Source organism: Pseudophryne corroboree, chromosome 6 (genome assembly GCF_028390025.1).
Source record: "Pseudophryne corroboree isolate aPseCor3 chromosome 6, aPseCor3.hap2, whole genome shotgun sequence".
Classification (NCBI taxonomy): Eukaryota; Metazoa; Chordata; class Amphibia; order Anura; family Myobatrachidae; genus Pseudophryne; species Pseudophryne corroboree.
The window spans coordinates 749,131,135-749,151,582 of record NC_086449.1 but is presented as its reverse complement, the minus strand read 5'-3'; the positions used below and the strand labels follow the sequence as shown (position 1 = coordinate 749,151,582).

Genomic DNA, 20,448 nt, shown 5'->3' with positions numbered 1-20,448 from the left:
CTCCCCGGTGGGCGGTGACTATGCGAATGCAGGACTGCAAAAAACAGCTAGCGAGCGATCAGGTGTGAATTAGTGATGAGCGGATTCGGTTTTACTCGGTTTTACTCGGTTCTCAAAACGGCATCTTATTGGCTCACGGATGTCACGTGTTTTGGATAGCCAATAAGATGCCGTTTTGAGAACCGAGTAAAACCGAGTAAAACCGAGTAAAACCGAACCTCGCTCATCACTAGTGTGAATTAGCCCCTTAGTGCTGTATCACCCGGCTCAGGAGAGTGGGATACAGAGAGACTTCACCCCGCTTCCAGGATCGATCAATATGTTAGTGAATGTTGAGTGGCGGGAATATAGGACATTCTGGGAGGCCGAAAGCTTTGATCACTGGTGCAAATCCGCTGTTGCTACCTCATATCCCAATGTTTATCCAGTGGATAACCTGTGGACCCTGCAGGAGAAATTTAATACGAAAAACGTTGCTTCTCTGGCCTCTCCATGTTAGCACACCCATGGAAGTTACAATCCCATACAAATATCAAAGATGGCCTACTTCTGATGCTGCAGCTTTCCAATCCAACAAACGTCAAAGTCCTGATTTATTTATCCAATCAGAGATAAAATGTCGTATGTAATATTTTCCCTGTCACAATTTACGGAAGAGCCGCCAATGAGGATGTTCATTTTCATTCATTACAACCATGACCTGCTCACAGTGTGACCTTACCTGCATGGGTCATGCTCACAGTGTCCTCATTGGAATTGTTGTTGTAGATGACCACAGCAGTGGCATTGTGGGATGCGGCTCTCAGGATCTTCTCTTTGAAGGTGCAGTTCCCACGCTGTAGAAGTGCAATCCAGTGCTTGGTGTTGGGTGGCACAGGGAAACGAATGTGAGAGTCACAGCCCTGTCTGTCTGGACCTACAGGAAGGAGAAAGAACAAATGGGTATAAGTAATCTCAGAAAGTCCAAACTTGTTTTATTAAGCCACCAAAAGAACACTCACATTACCCTCAAGTATAACCAAATGGGATTTACTATATGTTGAATAGATTTTTATACAACAAGCCTACTATCAAACAGGGCAGGGAACCAACGTACCATAGTTATATCAACAATGGAAGCATGAGGAGATATTGACACTATAGCGAGTGTTCATTTATCTCCCACCACTGATGGAAATGTGAGAAGATGCTGGTAATAGAGCCAGTGTCCATTTATCTCCCACCACCTATGGAAGCGTGAGGGTATGCTGGCACTAGAGCAAGTGTATTTATCCACCACCCCACAATTGAGGAAAGTGTGAGGAGATGTTGGCACTTGAGCGAATGTCCACTTATCTCCCACTACTGATGGAAATGTGAGAAGATGCTGGTAATAGAGCCAGTGTCCATTTATCTCCCACCACCTATGGAAGCGTGAGGGGATGCTGGCACTAGAGCAAGTATATTTATCCCCAACCACCCTGCCATTGATGGAAGTGTGAGGAGGTGATGGCACTAGAGCGAGTGTCCACTTATCTCCCACCACCAACGGAAGAGTGAGGAGATGTTGGCACTAGAGTGAATGTCCATTTACCTCCCACCACTGAGGGAATTGTGAGGAGATGCTGGCACTAGGGCGAGTGTTCATTTCACAAGATGGGTGAAAAGCACCAGTACTAAAATATACAAACATAACACAAATACTGCAGCTTCATGCTTGCAAATACTTTGTACCTTAGTGCACCTGTGTGACTTAGTGAAGTCCAGAAGTACACACGGTAATAAAATCATAAATGGAGTATGTTTAAGAATAGCCTAGGGCTGCCTCATAGGTTGCGTTAGTTTTACCAAAACTTTTATAATGCACTAACATCTAGGTCAGAACAATCTCTAAATGTGGCCATCAATGGAGCACTTGGCTTAAGCCATTCCTCTATAGCCTTGCAGCGACAAAATCATTGACCCACTGTGAATACACATTCTGTTACCTAGGAGCCTACAAGCCTCTCACTTTTATCAGTCATGCAATACAGAGGCGCACCAATCTCTAATATTTCTATGGCCAATTGCAGAAGAATGAGACAGGTAGCACAGATAGACAGGTTCAGTAAACTACAAAGCTTTGGTTCTTAAATGAATGCAAATGTGTACAAGCAATAATAAGATTTTACTTACCGATAAATCTATTTCTCGGAGTCCGTAGTGGATGCTGGGGTTCCTGAAAGGACCATGGGGAATAGCGGCTCCGCAGGAGACAGGGCACAAAAAGTAAAGCTTTTTCAGATCAGGTGGTGTGCACTGGCTCCTCCCCCTATGACCCCCCTCCAGACTCCAGCCAGGTACTGTGCCCGGACGAGCGTACACAATAAGGGAGGATTTTGAATCCCGGGTAAGACTCATACCAGCCACACCAATCACACCGTACAACCTGTGATCTAAACCCAGTTAACAGTATGATAACAGCGGAGCCTCTGAAAGATGGCTTCCTTCAACAATAACCCGAATTAGTTAACAATAACTATGTACAATTTATGCAGATAATCCGCACTTGGGATGGGCGCCCAGCATCCACTACGGACTCCGAGAAATAGATTTATCGGTAAGTAAAATCTTATTTTCTCTATCGTCCTAGTGGATGCTGGGGTTCCTGAAAGGACCATGGGGATTATACCAAAGCTCCCAAACGGGCGGGAGAGTGCGGATGACTCTGCAGCACCGAATGAGAGAACTCCAGGTCCTCCTTAGCCAGAGTATCAAATTTGTAAAATTTTACAAACGTGTTCTCCCCTGACCACGTAGCTGCTCGGCAAAGTTGTAATGCCGAGACCCCTCGGGCAGCCGCCCAAGATGAGCCCACCTTCCTTGTGGAGTGGGCCTTTACAGATTTAGGCTGTGGCAGGCCTGCCACAGAATGTGCAAGTTGGATTGTGCTACAGATCCAACGAGCAATCGTCTGCTTAGACGCAGGAGCACCCATCTTGTTGGGTGCATACAATATAAACAACGAGTCAGATTTTCTGACTCCAGCTGTCCTTGCAATATATATTTTTAATGCTCTGACAACGTCCAGTAACTTGGAGTCCTCCAAGTCACTTGTAGCCGCAGGCACTACAATAGGCTGGTTCAGATGAAATGCTGACACCACCTTAGGGAGAAAATGCGGACGAGTCCGCAGTTCTGCCCTGTCCGAATGGAAAATCAGATATGGGCTTTTGTAAGATAAAGCTGCCAATTCTGACACTCTCCTGGCAGAAGCCAGGGCTAGAAGCATGGTCACTTTCCAAGTGAGATATTTCAAATCCACCTTATTTAGTGGTTCAAACCAATGAGATTTTAGAAAGTCCAAAACCACATTGAGATCCCACGGTGCCACTGGAGGCACCACAGGGGGCTGTATATGCAGCACTCCCTTAACAAAGGTCTGGACTTCAGGGACTGAAGCCAATTCTTTTTGAAAGAAAATCGACAGGGCCGAAATTTGAACCTTAATAGATCCCAATTTGAGACCCATAGACAATCCTGATTGCAGGAAATGTAGGAATCGACCCAGTTGAAATTCCTCCGTCGGAGCACTCCGATCTTCGCACCACGCAACATATTTTCGCCAAATTCGGTGATAATGTTGCACGGTTACTTCCTTCCTTGCTTTAATCAAAGTAGGAATGACTTCTTCCGGCATGCCTTTTTCCTTTAGGATCCGGCGTTCAACCGCCATGCCGTCAAACGCAGCCGCGGTAAGTCTTGAAACAGACAGGGACCCTGCTGAAGCAAGTCCCTCCTTAGAGGTAGAGGCCACGGATCTTCCGTGATCATCTCTTGAAGTTCCGGGTACCAAGTCCTTCTTGGCCAATCCGGAACCACTAGTATCGTTCTTACGCCTCTTTGCCGTATAATTCTCAATACTTTTGGTATGAGAGGCAGAGGAGGAAACACATACACCGACTGGTACACCCAAGGCGTTACCAGCGCGTCCACAGCTATTGCCTGCGGATCTCTTGACCTGGCGCAATACCTGTCCAGTTTTTTGTTGAGGCGAGACGCCATCATGTCCACCATTGGTCTTTCCCAACGGGTTACCAGCATGTGGAAGACTTCTGGATGAAGTCCCCACTCTCCCGGGTGAAAATCGTGTCTGCTGAGGAAGTCTGCTTCCCAGTTGTCCACTCCCGGGATGAACACTGCTGACAGTGCTATCACATGATTCTCTGCCCAGCGAAGAATCCTTGCAGCTTCTGCCATTGCACTCCTGCTTCTTGTGCCGCCCTGTCTGTTCACATGGGCGACTGCCGTGATGTTGTCCGACTGGATCAACACCGGTTTTCCCTGAAGCAGAGGTTCTGCCTGGCTTAGAGCATTGTATATTGCTCTTAGTTCCAGAATGTTTATGTGAAGAGACGTTTCCAGGCTTGTCCATACTCCCTGGAAGTTTCTTCCTTGTGTGACTGCTCCCCAGCCTCTCAGGCTGGCGTCCGTGGTCACCAGGATCCAATCCTGTATGCCGAATCTGCGGCCCTCCAATAGATGAGGACTCTGCAACCACCACAGAAGAGACACCCTTGTCCTTGGAGACAGGGTTATCCGTAGGTGCATCTGAAGATGCGACCCTGACCATTTGTCCAACAGATCCCTTTGGAAAATTCTTGCGTGGAATCTGCCGAATGGAATTGCTTCGTAAGAAGCCACCATTTTTCCCAGGACTCTTGTGCATTGATGTACAGACACCTTTCCTGGTTTTAGGAGGTTCCTGACAAGCTCGGATAACTCCTTGGCTTTTTCCTCCGGGAGAAAAACCTTTTTCTGAACCGTGTCCAGAATCATCCCTAGGAACAGCAGACGAGTTGTCGGCATTAACTGGGATTTTGGAATATTCAGAATCCACCCGTGCTGTTTTAGCACTTCTTGAGACAGTGCTAATCCCATCTCTAGCTGTTCTCTGGACCTCGCCCTTATTAGGAGATCGTCCAAGTATGGGATAATTAATACGCCTTTTCTTCGAAGAAGAATCATCATCTCGGCCATTACCTTTGTAAAGATCCGAGGTGCCGTGGACAATCCGAACGGCAGCGTCTGAAACTGATAGTGACAGTTTTGTACAACGAACCTGAGGTACCCCTGGTGTGAGGGGTAAATTGGAACGTGGAGATACGCATCCTTGATGTCCAAGGATACCATAAAGTCCCCCTCTTCCAGGTTCGCTATCACTGCTCTGAGTGACTCCATCTTGAACTTGAACTTCTTTATGTACAGGTTCAAGGACTTCAGATTTAGAATAGGCCTTACCGAGCCATCCGGCTTCGGTACCACAAAAAGAGTGGAATAATACCCCTTCCCTTGTTGTAGAAGAGGTACCTTGACTATCACCTGCTGAGAGTACAGCTTGTGAATGGCTTCCAAAACCGTCTCCCTTTCGGAGGGGGACGTTGGTAAAGCAGACTTCAGGAAACGGCGAGGTGGATCTGTCTCTAATTCCAACCTGTACCCTTGAGATATTATCTGCAGGATCCAGGGATCTACCTGCGAGTGAGCCCACTGCGCGCTGTAATTTTTGAGACGACCGCCCACCGTCCCCGAGTCCGCTTGAGAAGCCCCAGCGTCATGCTGAGGCTTTTGTAGAAGCCGGGGAGGGCTTCTGTTCCTGGGAAGGAGCTGCGTGTTGCTGTCTCTTCCCTCGACCTCTGCCTCGTGGCAGATATGAATAGCCCTTTGCTCTCTTATTTTTAAAGGAACGAAAGGGCTGCGGTTGAAAAGTCGGTGCCTTTTTCTGTTGGGGAGTGACTTGAGGTAGAAAGGTGGATTTCCCGGCTGTAGCCGTGGCCACCAAATCTGATAGACCGACTCCAAATAACTCCTCCCCTTTATACGGCAAAACTTCCATATGCCGTTTTGAATCCGCATCGCCTGTCCACTGTCGCGTCCATAAAGCTCTTCTGGCCGAAATGGACATAGCACTTACCCGTGATGCCAGTGTGCAGATATCCCTCTGTGCATCACGCATATAAAGAAATGCATCCTTTATTTGTTCTAACGACAGTAAAATATTGTCCCTGTCCAGGGTATCAATATTTTCAATCAGGGACTCTGACCAAACTACCCCAGCACTGCCCATCCAGGCAGTCGCTACAGCTGGTCGTAGTATAACACCTGCATGTGTGTATATACTTTTTTGGATATTTTCCATCCTCCTATCTGATGGATCTTTAAGTGCGGCCGTCTCAGGAGAGGGTAACGCCACTTGTTTAGATAAGCGTGTTAGCGCCTTGTCCACCCTAGGAGGTGTTTCCCAGCGCTCCCTAACCTCTGGCGGGAAAGGGTATAATGCCAATAATTTCTTTGAAATTATCAGCTTTTTATCAGGGGCAACCCACGCTTCATTACACACGTCATTTAATTCTTCTGATTCAGGAAAAACTATAGGTAGTTTTTTCATACCCCACATAATACCCTGTTTAGTGGTACCTGTAGTATCAGCTAAATGTAACGCCTCCTTCATTGCCAAAATCATATAACGTGTGGCCCTACTGGAAAATACGGTTGATTCGTCACCGTCACCACTGGAGTCATCGCCTGTGTCTGGGTCTGTGTCGACCGACTGAGGCAAAGGGCGTTTCACAGCCCCTGACGGTGTTTGAGTCGCCTGGACAGGCACTAATTGATTGTCCGGCCGCCTCATGTCGTCAAACGACTGCTTTAGCGTGTTGACACTATCCCGTAGTTCCATAAATAAAGGCATCCATTCTGGTGTCGACTCCCTAGGGGGTGACATCCTCATATTTGGCAATTGCTCCGCCTCCACACCAATATCGTCCTCATACATGTCGACACACACGTACCGACACACAGCAGACACACAGGGAATGCTCCTAACGAAGACAGGACCCACTAGCCCTTTGGGGAGACAGAGGGAGAGTTTGCCAGCACACACCAAAAGCGCTATATATATATCAGGGATAGCCTTATAATAAGTGCTCCCTTATAGCTGCTTTGTTATATCAAAATATCGCCATAAATTTGCCCCCCCCTCTCTGTTTTACCCTGTTTCTGTAGTGCAGTGCAGGGGAGAGACTTGGGAGCCGTCCTGACCAGCGGAGCTGTGAGAGGAAATGGCGCCGTGTGCTGAGTAGATAGGCCCCGCCCCTTTTCTGGCGGGCTCGTCTCCCGCTATTTAGAAAAATTAGGCAGGGGTTAAATATCTCCATATAGCCTCTAGGGGCTATATGTGAGGTATTTTTAGCCTTTATAGGTAATCATTTGCCTCCCAGGGCGCCCCCCTCCCAGCGCCCTGCACCCTCAGTGACTGCCGTGTGAAGTGTGCTGAGAGGAAAATGGCGCACAGCTGCAGTGCTGTGCGCTACCTTTTGAAGACTGCAGGAGTCTTCAGCCGCCGATTCTGGACCTCTTCTGACTTCAGCATCTGCAAGGGGGCCGGCGGCGCGGCTCCGGTGACCATCCAGGCTGTACCTGTGATCGTCCCTCTGGAGCTTGATGTCCAGTAGCCAAGAAGCCAATCCATCCTGCACGCAGGTGAGTTGACTCCTTCTCCCCTCAGTCCCTCGCTGCAGTGATCCTGTTGCCAGCAGGAATCACTGTAAAATAAAAAACCTAGCTAAACTTTTTCTAAGCAGCTCTTTAGGAGAGCCACCTAGATTGCACCCTTCTCGGCCGGGCACAAAAATCTAACTGGAGTCTGGAGGGGGGTCATAGGGGGAGGAGCCAGTGCACACCACCTGATCTGAAAAAGCTTTACTTTTTGTGCCCTGTCTCCTGCGGAGCCGCTATTCCCCATGGTCCTTTCAGGAACCCCAGCATCCACTAGGACGATAGAGAAATCCATACTTTGATAGATGTTGCAGTCCAAAGGTAGCTTTACACGTTCAATATTTATTCTTAGAAATTTGTACTTCAGCCGTCTGTCTTTCTGCTGCTCTGTCTGTTACGGCGGAGAGCAGCTTGGCTTGCAACGCAAGGGCACCTGCACAGCACTCTAACCATAACTGCTACTAACCTGCAGAACATCTGCTTTCCCACACAGGGACGTTCAGCTCCCTGTAGCTTTAGGCTGCTAGCACACAACTGCTCTTTGCCACAGTGCCAAGTCACGTCATGGCATACAGAATGCCTGGACATGGGACAAAAAGCATGTCACAGGTGATCGGCAATTGCTCTAGACAAACCCAGCTTCCTACATAGAAACACCAATATTTTTTATTATATGAAAAAAGTTATTTTTGCTTTGTCGTTGTCTTTTGAAATGTTGGCCTGCAATGACCAGCATGACAAACACAAACTATAGGATAACAGTTGCAAGTGACAACCAATAAAGTCATAGTGGTTTCTCTTGGAAGTCTCATTAGCGATGCGACTTAAGCAACAGTGCTGAAAAAGGGAAAGATTGTGCTTTATTTAAATAAACAATTCACTCTGTATTATGAAGCCCTTTGTTCTTCTACATCGCCACAAATCCAGAGAGAACTAAAATTCACTGTACAATGATATCATGCCGATTTGGTGACCTAGATGAAGGATCCACCCTCCCTCCCCTCTCTGCTGTGGCGCATCCTTTAGTAGTGATTAAAGGGAACTGAATGTTGTGGGCAGCAGTAACTAAAGAGCTGAATTATTTCATTATTTGATGTACAGTTATTCAATTAACTGTCAAACGACTAGACAGGAAATAACAGGTATTTGATATTCAGGTAACAAGCGACTTCACAGAATAAAAAGAAAGGTATGCGGTCAGCATACCAATAGTTGGGATCATCCTGACTGTCACAATACCGACACCGGGATCCCGACAGGGCCACCATACCGCCGCCGGTATACCGGTGAGGTAGGTGATTCGTCCTTTATGGGTGTCCACAACACCCTTAGAGGTAGAATAGAACCTGTGGCGAGCGGGTGTGGTTTGGAAGGCAGATAGTAACTACAGTAGGTCGACACTATGTAGGTTGACCATTATTGGTCGACAGTAACTAGGTTGACAGGGTCTCTAGGTCGACAAGGTCTTTAGGTCATCAGGGTCTAGGTCGACAGGTCAAACGGTCGACATGAGTTTTATATGGGTTTTTTTGGTGTAGTTTTCTTTGCAGAGTGACCGGGAACCCCAATCAGCGTACCGTGTCCCCTCGCAGATTACCGTTTCAATCGTAGTCCACGTGGATCGTTAAGTATGAAAAGGTTCAAAAAAAAGAGAAAAAAATCGTGAAAAACTCATATCGACTTTTTGACCTGTCGACCTAGAACATGTCGACCTAGAAACCCTGTTGACCTAGTTACTGTTGACCAATAGTGGTCGACCTAGATAGTGTCGACCTAGAGACCGGATCCTGTGTCGAGCGTAGCCCGCAGCGAGCCCGCAAGGGGCGTCTTTGCGCTCGCCCCCCTGCTGACATTCCACCGCTCGGGATGACGATGTTGGGATCCTGAAGTTTGGCATCCCGGCCAGCAGGATCTCATACTGATCCCAAAAGAAAATGAAAATGAAACAAGCATAATCTATATCACAAGGAATATTTGTCACTATGTATTATTACATTGTAGTAGAGTATAAACAGCACAAATCAGAAGAACTTTATTCTAATATTCATGGCAGTCTGACCAATCAGGTCACTAGGGGCAGTGATGATGAATATTAGCAGGGCCGGTGCAAGGTTTCTCGGCACCCTAGGCAAAACTTCTGCCTACTGACCCTTCCCCCTACCTGATCTTCAGGAGAAAGGCATACTGCTGCTCTCCCCCACTCAGTCTGTTGTATCGCTGCTCTCTTCTCCCCATCTCGCCAGTCTGTGTGGTCTCCTGCCACCGCCCCCCCCCTCCACCCCCCCTCCTTTAAATGTCTTCTGTTCTATCCCCTCCACCATCTGTGTGCATGCCAGCTGCTCATCTCCGTGCCCCCCCCTCCACCCCCCCTCTTTTAAATGTCTTCTGTTCTATCCCCTCCACCATCTGTGTGCATGCCAGCTGCTCATCTCCGCCCCCACCCCCCCAGGATGCTGCTCTCCCCCTCTTTTCTTATTAAATACAGAGAGTGCACTGTGCAGCCACCTTATCTGCAGGCTGCGATGAGTAGTTGGGACTGAGTAGTCTGTGAAAGAGCCTGGAATGAAGAGCAGCGCCGCATGTCACCCCCAGCCAAGACTCCAGGCGCTGTCAAAGTTACTGCCCGTGCCAGGTGGAGCTGGATGATGCAATACAGGGGCTTGGCAGTCGCACCTACTGTAGATACGAGTGCCAGGGAGATTGCGGAAGCTATGAGATGTAGGACCACACTACCTTTTTCAAGCAGCTGTAGCAGACCGCGCCTTCAGGGGACGGCGCCCCTAGGCAGCAGCCTAAAGCTGCCTAGTGGAAGCTCCGGCCCTGAATATTAGTCATGACGTACTTCAGTAATCTCACTTGTCCTGTACTTGGCTCTGATTTTGGCAGGACAGTTCTGTGCCCTGGAGGTCAAAAAGTGCATGACCCAATATATCACAGTTTTCCATTCCCGGAATGCTGGAAGGTACATGTTCCTAGTTAAGCCATTTCATCATCTTATAACTACTCATTCAATATTAAATAAGCTTGCAAAACGGCTGCCTACTGTACAAGACAGATACACATTGAGTGACAGATACGTTTTTCACTATATTTGTATGCAGCTGGGCAAAGAATACCAAAACCATACTGAAAACGGGAGGCAGTTACGTGACTAGCGGTCACAATACCGACGCCGGAATCCCGCAACCCTTACAGTCCCGACAGTTGGCATGCCGACTAACAGGGACTATTCCCACTATAAAGCTTCACTCCGCTCCCCCCCCCCCCCCCCCCCCCCGCGCGCCGCTGGTCACGCATACCCAACTACTGAAAACAATATTATTGTAATTATCAGTAAACAGAGTGATTTAAATCCTTTGCGATAAGCCTCAGCTAGCTCTATGCCATCATAAAACATAACAAAAAGTAACCACTAAACATGTTTGGATGAAACATAGAGTGTGATTTGTATGTACTGGATTTAGGCCCCATTATGCAAATGTATATGGAAAATATACATTTTGTTACAAACTCTGATAATTCCTATTTGTGACTGTCAAGAGTTAATCGTTCTACCAGCACTTCCATGTTAAGGGCCTTTAAAAAAAATTAATCCACCCTCCCTATACGTATATAATGGTGGTGCCGACTACTTGGGCACCACTTTTATGGTGCAGGACCTGAAATAAATCAAACTTCCCAAACAGGTGACCCAATGTGCACAGCTGAGATGAAACATTCAGTGTTGTGTGTCACCTTGGGTCCAGAGGGGCCTACGTACTGTAATAGCCTGCAAGATGCAAGCACGAGCGCAATTCCGGAGAGTCTGCCCTTATTTTTAAAGTGCCAAACATTTAAAAGGCAGAACCAACTTGTTTTTGCCATTTAAGTGACTGTTCTTTAAAATGACGGGCAGACTCACTGGAATCGTCTCCTTGCCTGCGTCTTGCAGTCTATTGCATAAGCTCCATAATATGTTTTCAAAGTCCCAGAGCAGTAATTATTGGTGCTGGGACTTTGAGATTACATCTAAATCCATCCAGTGAAAGGCCCAGAACAGGTTCCTTGTGTTAAAGTTCTGCCAAGTGTACACCAATGGGAGGGTCCCACCAGGACCCCAACCCCCTAGTATGTCTTCTGGGATCTAATGTTACCACTCTAAAGTTTTCCTCAAGATCTATCCACTGGCAGGCCCAGAACAAGCTTCCCGGGTCAAAGTTCTGTCGGCACATTCTGCTGTGAGGACTGACTGACCCCAACCCGCTAGTAGGTCTTCTGGGATTCAATGTTACCACCCTGTGAAGTTTTTTTCCAAATCCATCCAGTGGAAAGCACAGAACAGGCTCACCGGGTCTAAGTTCTTCCCGACGCATTCCACCATGAGGTCTAACAGAGACCCCAAACCCCCTAAAACATGGGATGCAACTGGACCACAACGCATTTGTTTCATTTCAACCAGTGCAGGGGTGTCCGAATGCATAAACGGACAGACAGACCAATTAATTTTATATAGAAGATGAGTGTGACAGTATGTATATTATACATAAGTGTGACAGTGTGTGTATATTGTGCACGAGAATGTGACAGTATGTGTATATATTATGCATGAGTGTGACAGTGTGTATATATTATATAACAGTGTAACAGTGGGTGTATATTATGCACAAGAGTGACAGTGTGTGTGTATAGATAATACATGAGAGTGACAGTGTGTGTATATTATGCATGAGTGTGACAGTGTGTGTATAATATGCATGAGAATGTGACAGTACGTGTATATATTACGCATGAGTGTGACTGTGTGTATATCTGAGATTCAGGTTGTACGAAATGACATCTGTTAGAGCAGGTTTCACCCAAGAAGGACCCCCAAAATAAAGACCCCTGTCACTGTCATACCCGCAGTGTAACTGGTGTCTTGGGCTAATAAGGTCTCGTTTAAATGGGTGCATATTAAGGGCCTATTTAATAGTACCCGGCTAGGTGCAGAATTGTAATAACTGGTTTTATCTTCTGCATATTAATATCTGAAAACTATCTAACAAAACAGCAACTTTGCTATTAATAATTGGTGACTGCTACAGTTTATATTACCCAGCACTGACTGCTTGCTACTATTATCAGCTGCACTAACCAACTAAGGCTATCACTGCGCTATATGGCGCCGACTGAAGACACGGCGTCATCTGTTGTTTAGTGATCACCTGATATAAGGACTGCAAGTTCCATGTTTATATTATAGCAACTTAACAGCAACTCGTAGCAGGCCCAGTCTGTTTTCCAATTGTATAACTGATATATAATTGCTTAGAAGATTTATACCAATATGCTGATGTAGTAATAATATTGTTAAAGTGATTTTTTTTTTTATTAATAAATGTAAATCATATACTGCGATTGGACAGCACTTCCATCCCACCAATTTGTTTCTTTCTGAGTTTTTATTTTTCGAGGGTCGGCTCCTCAATACTAAGGGAGCAGCAGTCCTATAACAGTGTTTTATTCGTTTATTAAAGAGGAATAGTGAGATACTAACAGCGCCATTCTTCTGTTTGCTCCTTCAGATACCTGGTAACACACCGCTCACAGCATGACAGAGACTTAATATGGCACTGACATGGATGTCAGAAGTCTACAATGCTGTCCGCAATTACATACGTGAGCGCAGGATTCGGCCAAGAAGGTCCCCCAAAATAAAGACCCTGCCACTGCAATGACTGATGAGATGGAACCACCGAAAATCAAACTTGGGAAACAATCAGTTGTGTTCCTGAATGCTGCATGGAAAATGGAACCCGCTCCTCTCATGGCAGAATGCATGAAGATCTTACTGGAGGATAACGATTGGCTAAAGATGCAGGTGGACTCACTATTGGCAGTCACTGACAGACACCTGCACTGCTGCTAGGAGAGACCAGGAAAACACTGTGGGGGGAGGGGGATGAGAGATTTTGGAAGATTTCTCACACCCTATTACATTCAAACCCTAGACCAGGGCTGGCCAAACCAGTCCTCGAGATCTACCAACAGTTCACATTTTGCAGACTACCTAGCTGGTGCACAGGTGTAGTCAATACTAATTAAGATGTGCTGCATTCATTCCTAACTGACAATTCTACAGATCTCCAAGAGGCCTGGAAAACATGAACTGTTGGTAGATCTCGAGGACCGGTTTGGCCAGCCCTGCCCTAGACCATACTTGCCTACCTGACCCTCTCCATGAGGGAGAAAATACTCTGTTCCTGGACTTTCCTGGTAATGTATGATTGTCATCACCTGTGGTGAAACACCTTTCTTATCAATTAACTAGCTCACCACAGGTGATGCCAATCATACATTACCAGGAAAGTCCAGGAACAGAACATTTTCTCCCTCATGGAGAGGGTCAGGTAGGCAAGTATGCCCTAGACCAGGCATTCCCAACCACGGTCCTCAAGACACACCAACAGTGCAGGTTTTAGTGATATCCAGGCTTCAGCACAGGTGACTTAATTAGTAGCTCAGTTATTTTGATTTAACCATCTGTGCTGCAGCCTGGATATCACTAAAACCTGCACTGTTGGTGTGCCTTGAGGACCGTGGTTGGGAATGCCTGCCCTAGACTCATCCCCTCACCACCATCTGGGATCGGCCTTTTATCGAGTGCTCTTTTGTTGGTGATTACTGTAAATAAACATCTGTAATCACCCAACCGCACAGTCTGTTGTTGTCTCTATTCATTTCTGTAAATGTGTAGTGAGAAAATGTATCTTATGTCTTGGTAATTATAGAAATCTGATAATTATTCATCATAAGAAAAAACTATATTCTTATTATCAGGGAAAACAATTCCATTATCACCGTGAAATAGCCAAAAACATATAAAATAAATAACATGTGGTGGTTTATTAAGGTATAATAACATAGAACAATATCTAGAATAACCGTGTCTTCATCTTACAGTTGTGATAACCTGAATAATCAGTTCTCAGATGATGGCATCAATTTAGCTCCTGTACCAGAGCACCAATAAGATCGTCATTCACCTAATCAGATATACAGTATCACTAAGGGAAAATCTCCTAATTAATGTAACCAGCGGAAGTACAGATGCGTCCACGTCATATGTGCAGCAACACATCCATGCCAAATGTGGTGGAGCTAGGTACAAAACTCTGGCTGTGCATAAAGGACAAACAGACAAACACTTTCACGCTTATATAGATTTTAGTTTCAATGCTATCCACACAATGTAAAAGCATAGGAAGAAAAAAAAAAAGAATAGAACAAGCAATGTACTACAGTATGTTTGGAATACTAGTCATGTCCCTGTCTAGATTTGCCTTGTGGAAAACATTAGATCAGGAGCGGACGAGTATAAATGGGAGCGCATTAAAACCCAGATCATGTGCAACTTGCAGCTGCCGTCTGAGCTCCCTCACTGGGCAATTTCTCATTTTCAGGCTGAATGCTGGAGGTAACGTACTAGGTTGTTGTTGTTTTGTCCACCCAGTTTGCAGTGTCTATGAAATAAATTATCATTGGATTGCCTGCAAGATGATAAATTATCACAATTTCTCCTGGAAGCTTTACAAAAACTGTAATTATTCGGAGGAAGAAAAACAACCCAGCAGCAGGCATTAGAACAGGCTGCTGATTTGGTAGCTTGCTGACAGATAAACCTCTCAGGTGTGGAAATATATCAGCAGGGGGGAAAAGACATCCGGGCACAGGGGTGTGTAAACTGGGTGTGGATCGGTGGGTCGACAGTAACTAGGTCAACAGTCATTAGGTCGACACCTGAAATATGTCGACACGTTCATTAGATCGACGTGGAAAGGGTCGACATGGGAAAAGGTCGATATGAGCTTTTTTTTTTTTTTTAAATTGTGTTGTTTTCTTCGCAAAGGGACCGGGAACCCCAATTATTGCACCGTGTCCCCTCGCATGGGTCGCTTTCGCTCGCCATGCTTCGGGCTAGGTGCCTCACTCCGCTACCGCTGCGCAGGGAACAGGCTACTATTCACAATCGTAGTCCACGTGGATCGTAAAGTATGAAAAAGTTGAAAAAAATTAAAAAAGTGAAAAACTCATGTCGACCTTTTCATGTGTTAACCCTTGCCATGCCAACCTAATGAGTGTCGACCTGAGTGTTGTCGCCCTAAAGACCGGATACTGTGTAAACATTGCCAGTCCAACTTTTGTTAACTCTTTATTATGCTTGCTCATTATGGCTGCTGGGGCACACACAAGCAATGGCGCGCGGCTAATGTGGGTTTTTATACACGCTTTGCAGCTAAATTGTAAATTATAGACTATGACGAAGTCCAAAATATTACATACACACCACATGTAAACCCCAAACAGAGTGGCCTCTGTTCGTGTGCGTTGCCGCCGTGCGTACGCATACACGCACGCTACGTACACTGGTTCATGAGCCTTACGTATTGGCGCGTGGTATGAGTATATATGGTAGCATACGCATTCGCACAGAAAAGCCACAAAGACATATTCAATATTCTATTCATATGGTACATAGTTTACACATTGGGGGTCATTCTGAGTTGATCGTAGCTGTGCTAAATTTAGCATAGCTACGATCATCTTCCCTGACATGCGGGGGGACGACCAGCACAGGGCTAGTCCGCCCCGCATGTCAGTTACTGAACAAATACAAAAGCGGCTTTTGTATTTGTGGAGTAACTCCCGGCCAGCGCAGCTCCTGCGGCTGGCCGGGAGTTGATCGTCGCTGCCACTGCTGCACCTGTGTATGAAGTCCACATGTATATACAGCTGCACCTGTGTATGATGTCCACATGTATATACAGCTGCACCTGTGTATGATGTCCACATGTATATACTGCTGCACCTGTGTATGATGTCCACATGTATATACTGCTGCACCTGTGTATAATGCCCATGTGTATATACTGCTGCACCTGTGTATTATACCCACATGTATATACTGCTGCACCTGTGTATGATGTCCACATGTATATACTGCTGCACGTGTGTATAATGTCCACATGTATATACTGCTGCACCTGTGTATGATGTCCACATGTATATACAGCTGCACCTGTGTATGATGTCATGTATATACTGCTGCACCTGTGTATAATGCCCATGTGTATATACTGCTGCACCTGTGTATTATACCCACATGTATATACTGCTGCACCTGTGTATGATGTCCACATGTATATACTGCTGCACGTGTGTATAATGTCCACATGTATATACTGCTGCACCTGTGTATGATGTCCACATGTATATACAGCTGCACCTGTGTATGATGTCCACATGTATATACTGCTGCACGTGTGTATAATGTCCACATGTATATACAGCTGCACCTGTGTATGATGTCCACATGTATATACAGCTGCACCTGTGTATGATGTCCACATGTATATACTGCTGCACCTGTGTATGATGTCCACATGTATATACTGCTGCACCTGTGTATGATGTCATGTATATACTGCTGCACCTGTGTATAATGCCCACATGTACAGTATATATTGCTGCACCTGTGTATGATGTCCACATGTATATACAGCTGCACCTGTGTATGTTGTCCACATGTATATACTGCTGCACCTGTGTATGATGTCCACATGTATATACTGCTGCACCTGTGTATGATGTCATGTATATACTGCTGCACCTGTGTATAATGTCCACATGTACAGTATATATTGCTGCACCTGTGTATGATGTCCACATGTATATACAGCTGCACCTGTGTATGATGTCCACATGTATATACTGCTGCACCTGTGTATGATGTCCACATGTATATACTGCTGCACCTGTGTATGATGTCATGTATATACTGCTGCACCTGTGTATAATGCCCACATGTACAGTATATATTGCTGCACCTGTGTATGATGTCCACATGTATATACAGCTGCACCTGTGTATGATGTCCACATGTATATACAGCTGCACCTGTGTATGATGTCCACATGTATATACAGCTGCACCTGTGTATGATGTCCACATGTATATACTGCTGCACCTGTGTATAATGTCCACATGTATATACTGCTGCACCTGTGTATAATGTCCACATGTATATACTGCTGCACCTGTGTATAATGCCCACATGTATATACTGCTGCACCTGTGTAGAATGTCCACATGTATATACTGCTGCACCTGTGTATAATACTCACATGTATATACTGCTGCACCTGTGTATAATGCCCACATGTATACACTGCTGCACCTGTGTATATTGCCCACATGTATACACTGCTGCAACTGTGTATAATGTCCACATGTATATACTGCTGCACCTGTATATAATACCCACATGTATATACTGCTGCACCTGTGTATAATGCCCATGTGTATATACAGCTGCACCTGTGTATAATGTCCATGTGTATATACTGCTGCACCTGTGTATAATACCCACATGTATACACTGTTGCACCTGTGTATAATGACCACATGTATATACTGCTGCACCTGTGTATATTGCCCACATGTATATAATGCTGCACCTGTGTATAATGTCCACATGTATATACTGCTGCACCTGTGTATAATGTCCACATGTATATACTGCTGCACCTGTGTATAATACCCACATGTATATACTGCTGCACCTGTGTATAATGACCACATGTATATACTGCTGCACCTGTGTATATTGCCCACATGTATATAATGCTGCACCTGTGTATAATGTCCACATGTATATACTGCTGCACCTGTGTATAATGTCCACATGTATATACTGCTGCACCTGTGTATAATGACCACATGTATATACTGCTGCACCTGTGTATATTGCCCACATGTATATAATGCTGCACCTGTGTATAATGTCCACATGTATATACTGCTGCACCTGTGTATAATGTCCACATGTATATACTGCTGCACCTGTGTATAATACCCACATGTATATACTGCTGCACCTGTGTATAATGCCCACGTGTATATACAGCTGCACCTGTGTATAATGTCCATGTGTATATACTGCTGCACCTGTGTATAATGCCCACATGTACAGTATATACTGCTGCACCTGTATATGATGTCCACATGTATATACTGCTGCACCTGTGCATAATGCCTACACAAAACCCTGGGTCCACATGTATTGTGTGCAATTCTGGTTCTGGTACTAGCCAGTGCCTCCTGAGACAGTTACCTCACCGCACATCCCTGGGCTTGTCTACCTTTCACCTAACGTATCATGAAAGAACACCTACTTCACAAGTGCTGGCAAGCCTCTTCTCAGACATAAGAAAGGACCCCACTCTTTAGCCAATAACTGTGTTTAATCCCTGCATGGAAACTTTATCCAGAAACCAGTAATACAGAACTACAAAAAGGACAAATGAATCAGCTCCTAGCTGCATACCTCCCAACTGTCCCGATTTTTGTGGGCTGCAGTGTCCCATGGTGAAGGGGGGCATGGGTGGGGAGGCTCCTGTCGATCACTGCTCTGCTTAGCGTCTATTCAATGGAGACAGAGGGAGAGGGGGCATGCAAGCAGCTTACAGAGGTTCGCCCCAGGACTGAAGTGTCCCGTTTTCATTGACACAAATGTTGGGAGGTATGTAACTGTCATGTTTCAAACACATCCGGTAACATGACAGTTAGGAGCTGATTGGTTGGTACTTTATCACCGTGCAATTTATCTCTCTCCAAGGCTTGATAAATCTGGGAATTAGAGTGCAAGTTCCAACAGGGAATGAATGACATAAGGAGGGGATGTAATAGGGTGTGAGAATCAGAAAGTGAGAGATTTTGGAAGATTTCTGCTGGGTTTTTGTTTTTTAAGTTCCAATAATTTACATTGCAAAACCAAGTTGATTTTGCCATGTAAACGACTGCCACTTTAAAAAAAAACACAGGAGAACTATCCCAAAATCTCTCACTTTCTGATTCTCACACCCAATTATGGGGGTAATTCCAAGTTGATCGCAGCAGGAAATTTTTTTAGCAGTTGGGCAAAACCATGTGCACTGCAGGGGAGGCAGATATAACATGTGCAGAGAGAGATAGATTTGGGTGTGGTGTGTTCAATCTGCAATCTAAATTGCAGTGTAAAAATAAAGCAGCCAGTATTTACCCTGCACAGAAACAAAATTACCCACCCAGATGTAGGTGGCCTAGCTGGCATCAGGGAAGGTCGGGTTCTTGTGCAGCTCCAGCTAGCCAAACCTAATATACCCATTACTGACCAAAATCTAAGGGCCCACCTGCAGGAACACCAACCCCTCACCCTGCTACACTACCCTACACCCGGAGGTCGAAGCTGCGGAATCGGGAGGGCCCTGCGTTGCCCCCTGTGGATTGCGGCCTACCTCCATCTCAGAAGCCGGGGCCTCGATTTTAAAACGGACCCGTCGACGCATCGGAGCCGGTACGGCGGCTCTACAGACTCCCTCTTCCACCTGAGGGGCACCCCCTGACACCTAGCAGCCTGCCCATCGAGCGCTGGCCAGCGCGGGAGACCGGGAAACGGGCGGCCTGCGGGAGGTGGAGGCCAGGCCGCGTGTGGCTGGCGGCCGGCGGCCATCTTGCGGTTGGCGCCGCCCGAACCCTGCGCCATGCCTCACTGATTCCTGGCTCCACCAGGCGCTCACCTTCTAACCCCCGCCTCACATATCCCCTCACATGAAGGATCTCCCCCCTCGCTGATGAGGATTGACGGCCGGGTGACCTCCGGAGGGACCAGGCCTCACTAACAAGCGGCGGCCATCTTGCAACTGGCACAGTAACCACTGACAAGCGGCGGCCATCTTGCGACTGGCACAGTCCACACTTCATGGCTGGAAATAGCCATGACTACAGCTCCCTCTTGTGGCGACTTCTAAATTAGACAACCTGCAGCCACTATACAGCTAATCCCATCGTTTTACCTATTCTCATATCTCCTGTTCGATTGCTGGAGAGGAACCATTATATCACGCCTTACAACAACAGGTATGATACTTTATCGGC

General features: G+C 46.2%; 1 protein-coding gene across 3 annotated transcripts in view; it reads right to left on the bottom strand.

The window, feature by feature from the left end:
• Positions 1-20,448, bottom strand: part of RNF130 (ring finger protein 130) — a 532,281-nt gene that overhangs the window by 382,897 nt on the left and 128,936 nt on the right. For all 3 annotated transcript variants that reach the window (XM_063928530.1, XM_063928529.1, XM_063928531.1), the window contains exon 2: positions 722-916. In XM_063928530.1, coding sequence (XP_063784600.1) covers positions 722-916 — 195 coding nt within the window. The remainder of the gene's footprint in view (positions 1-721; positions 917-20,448) is intronic.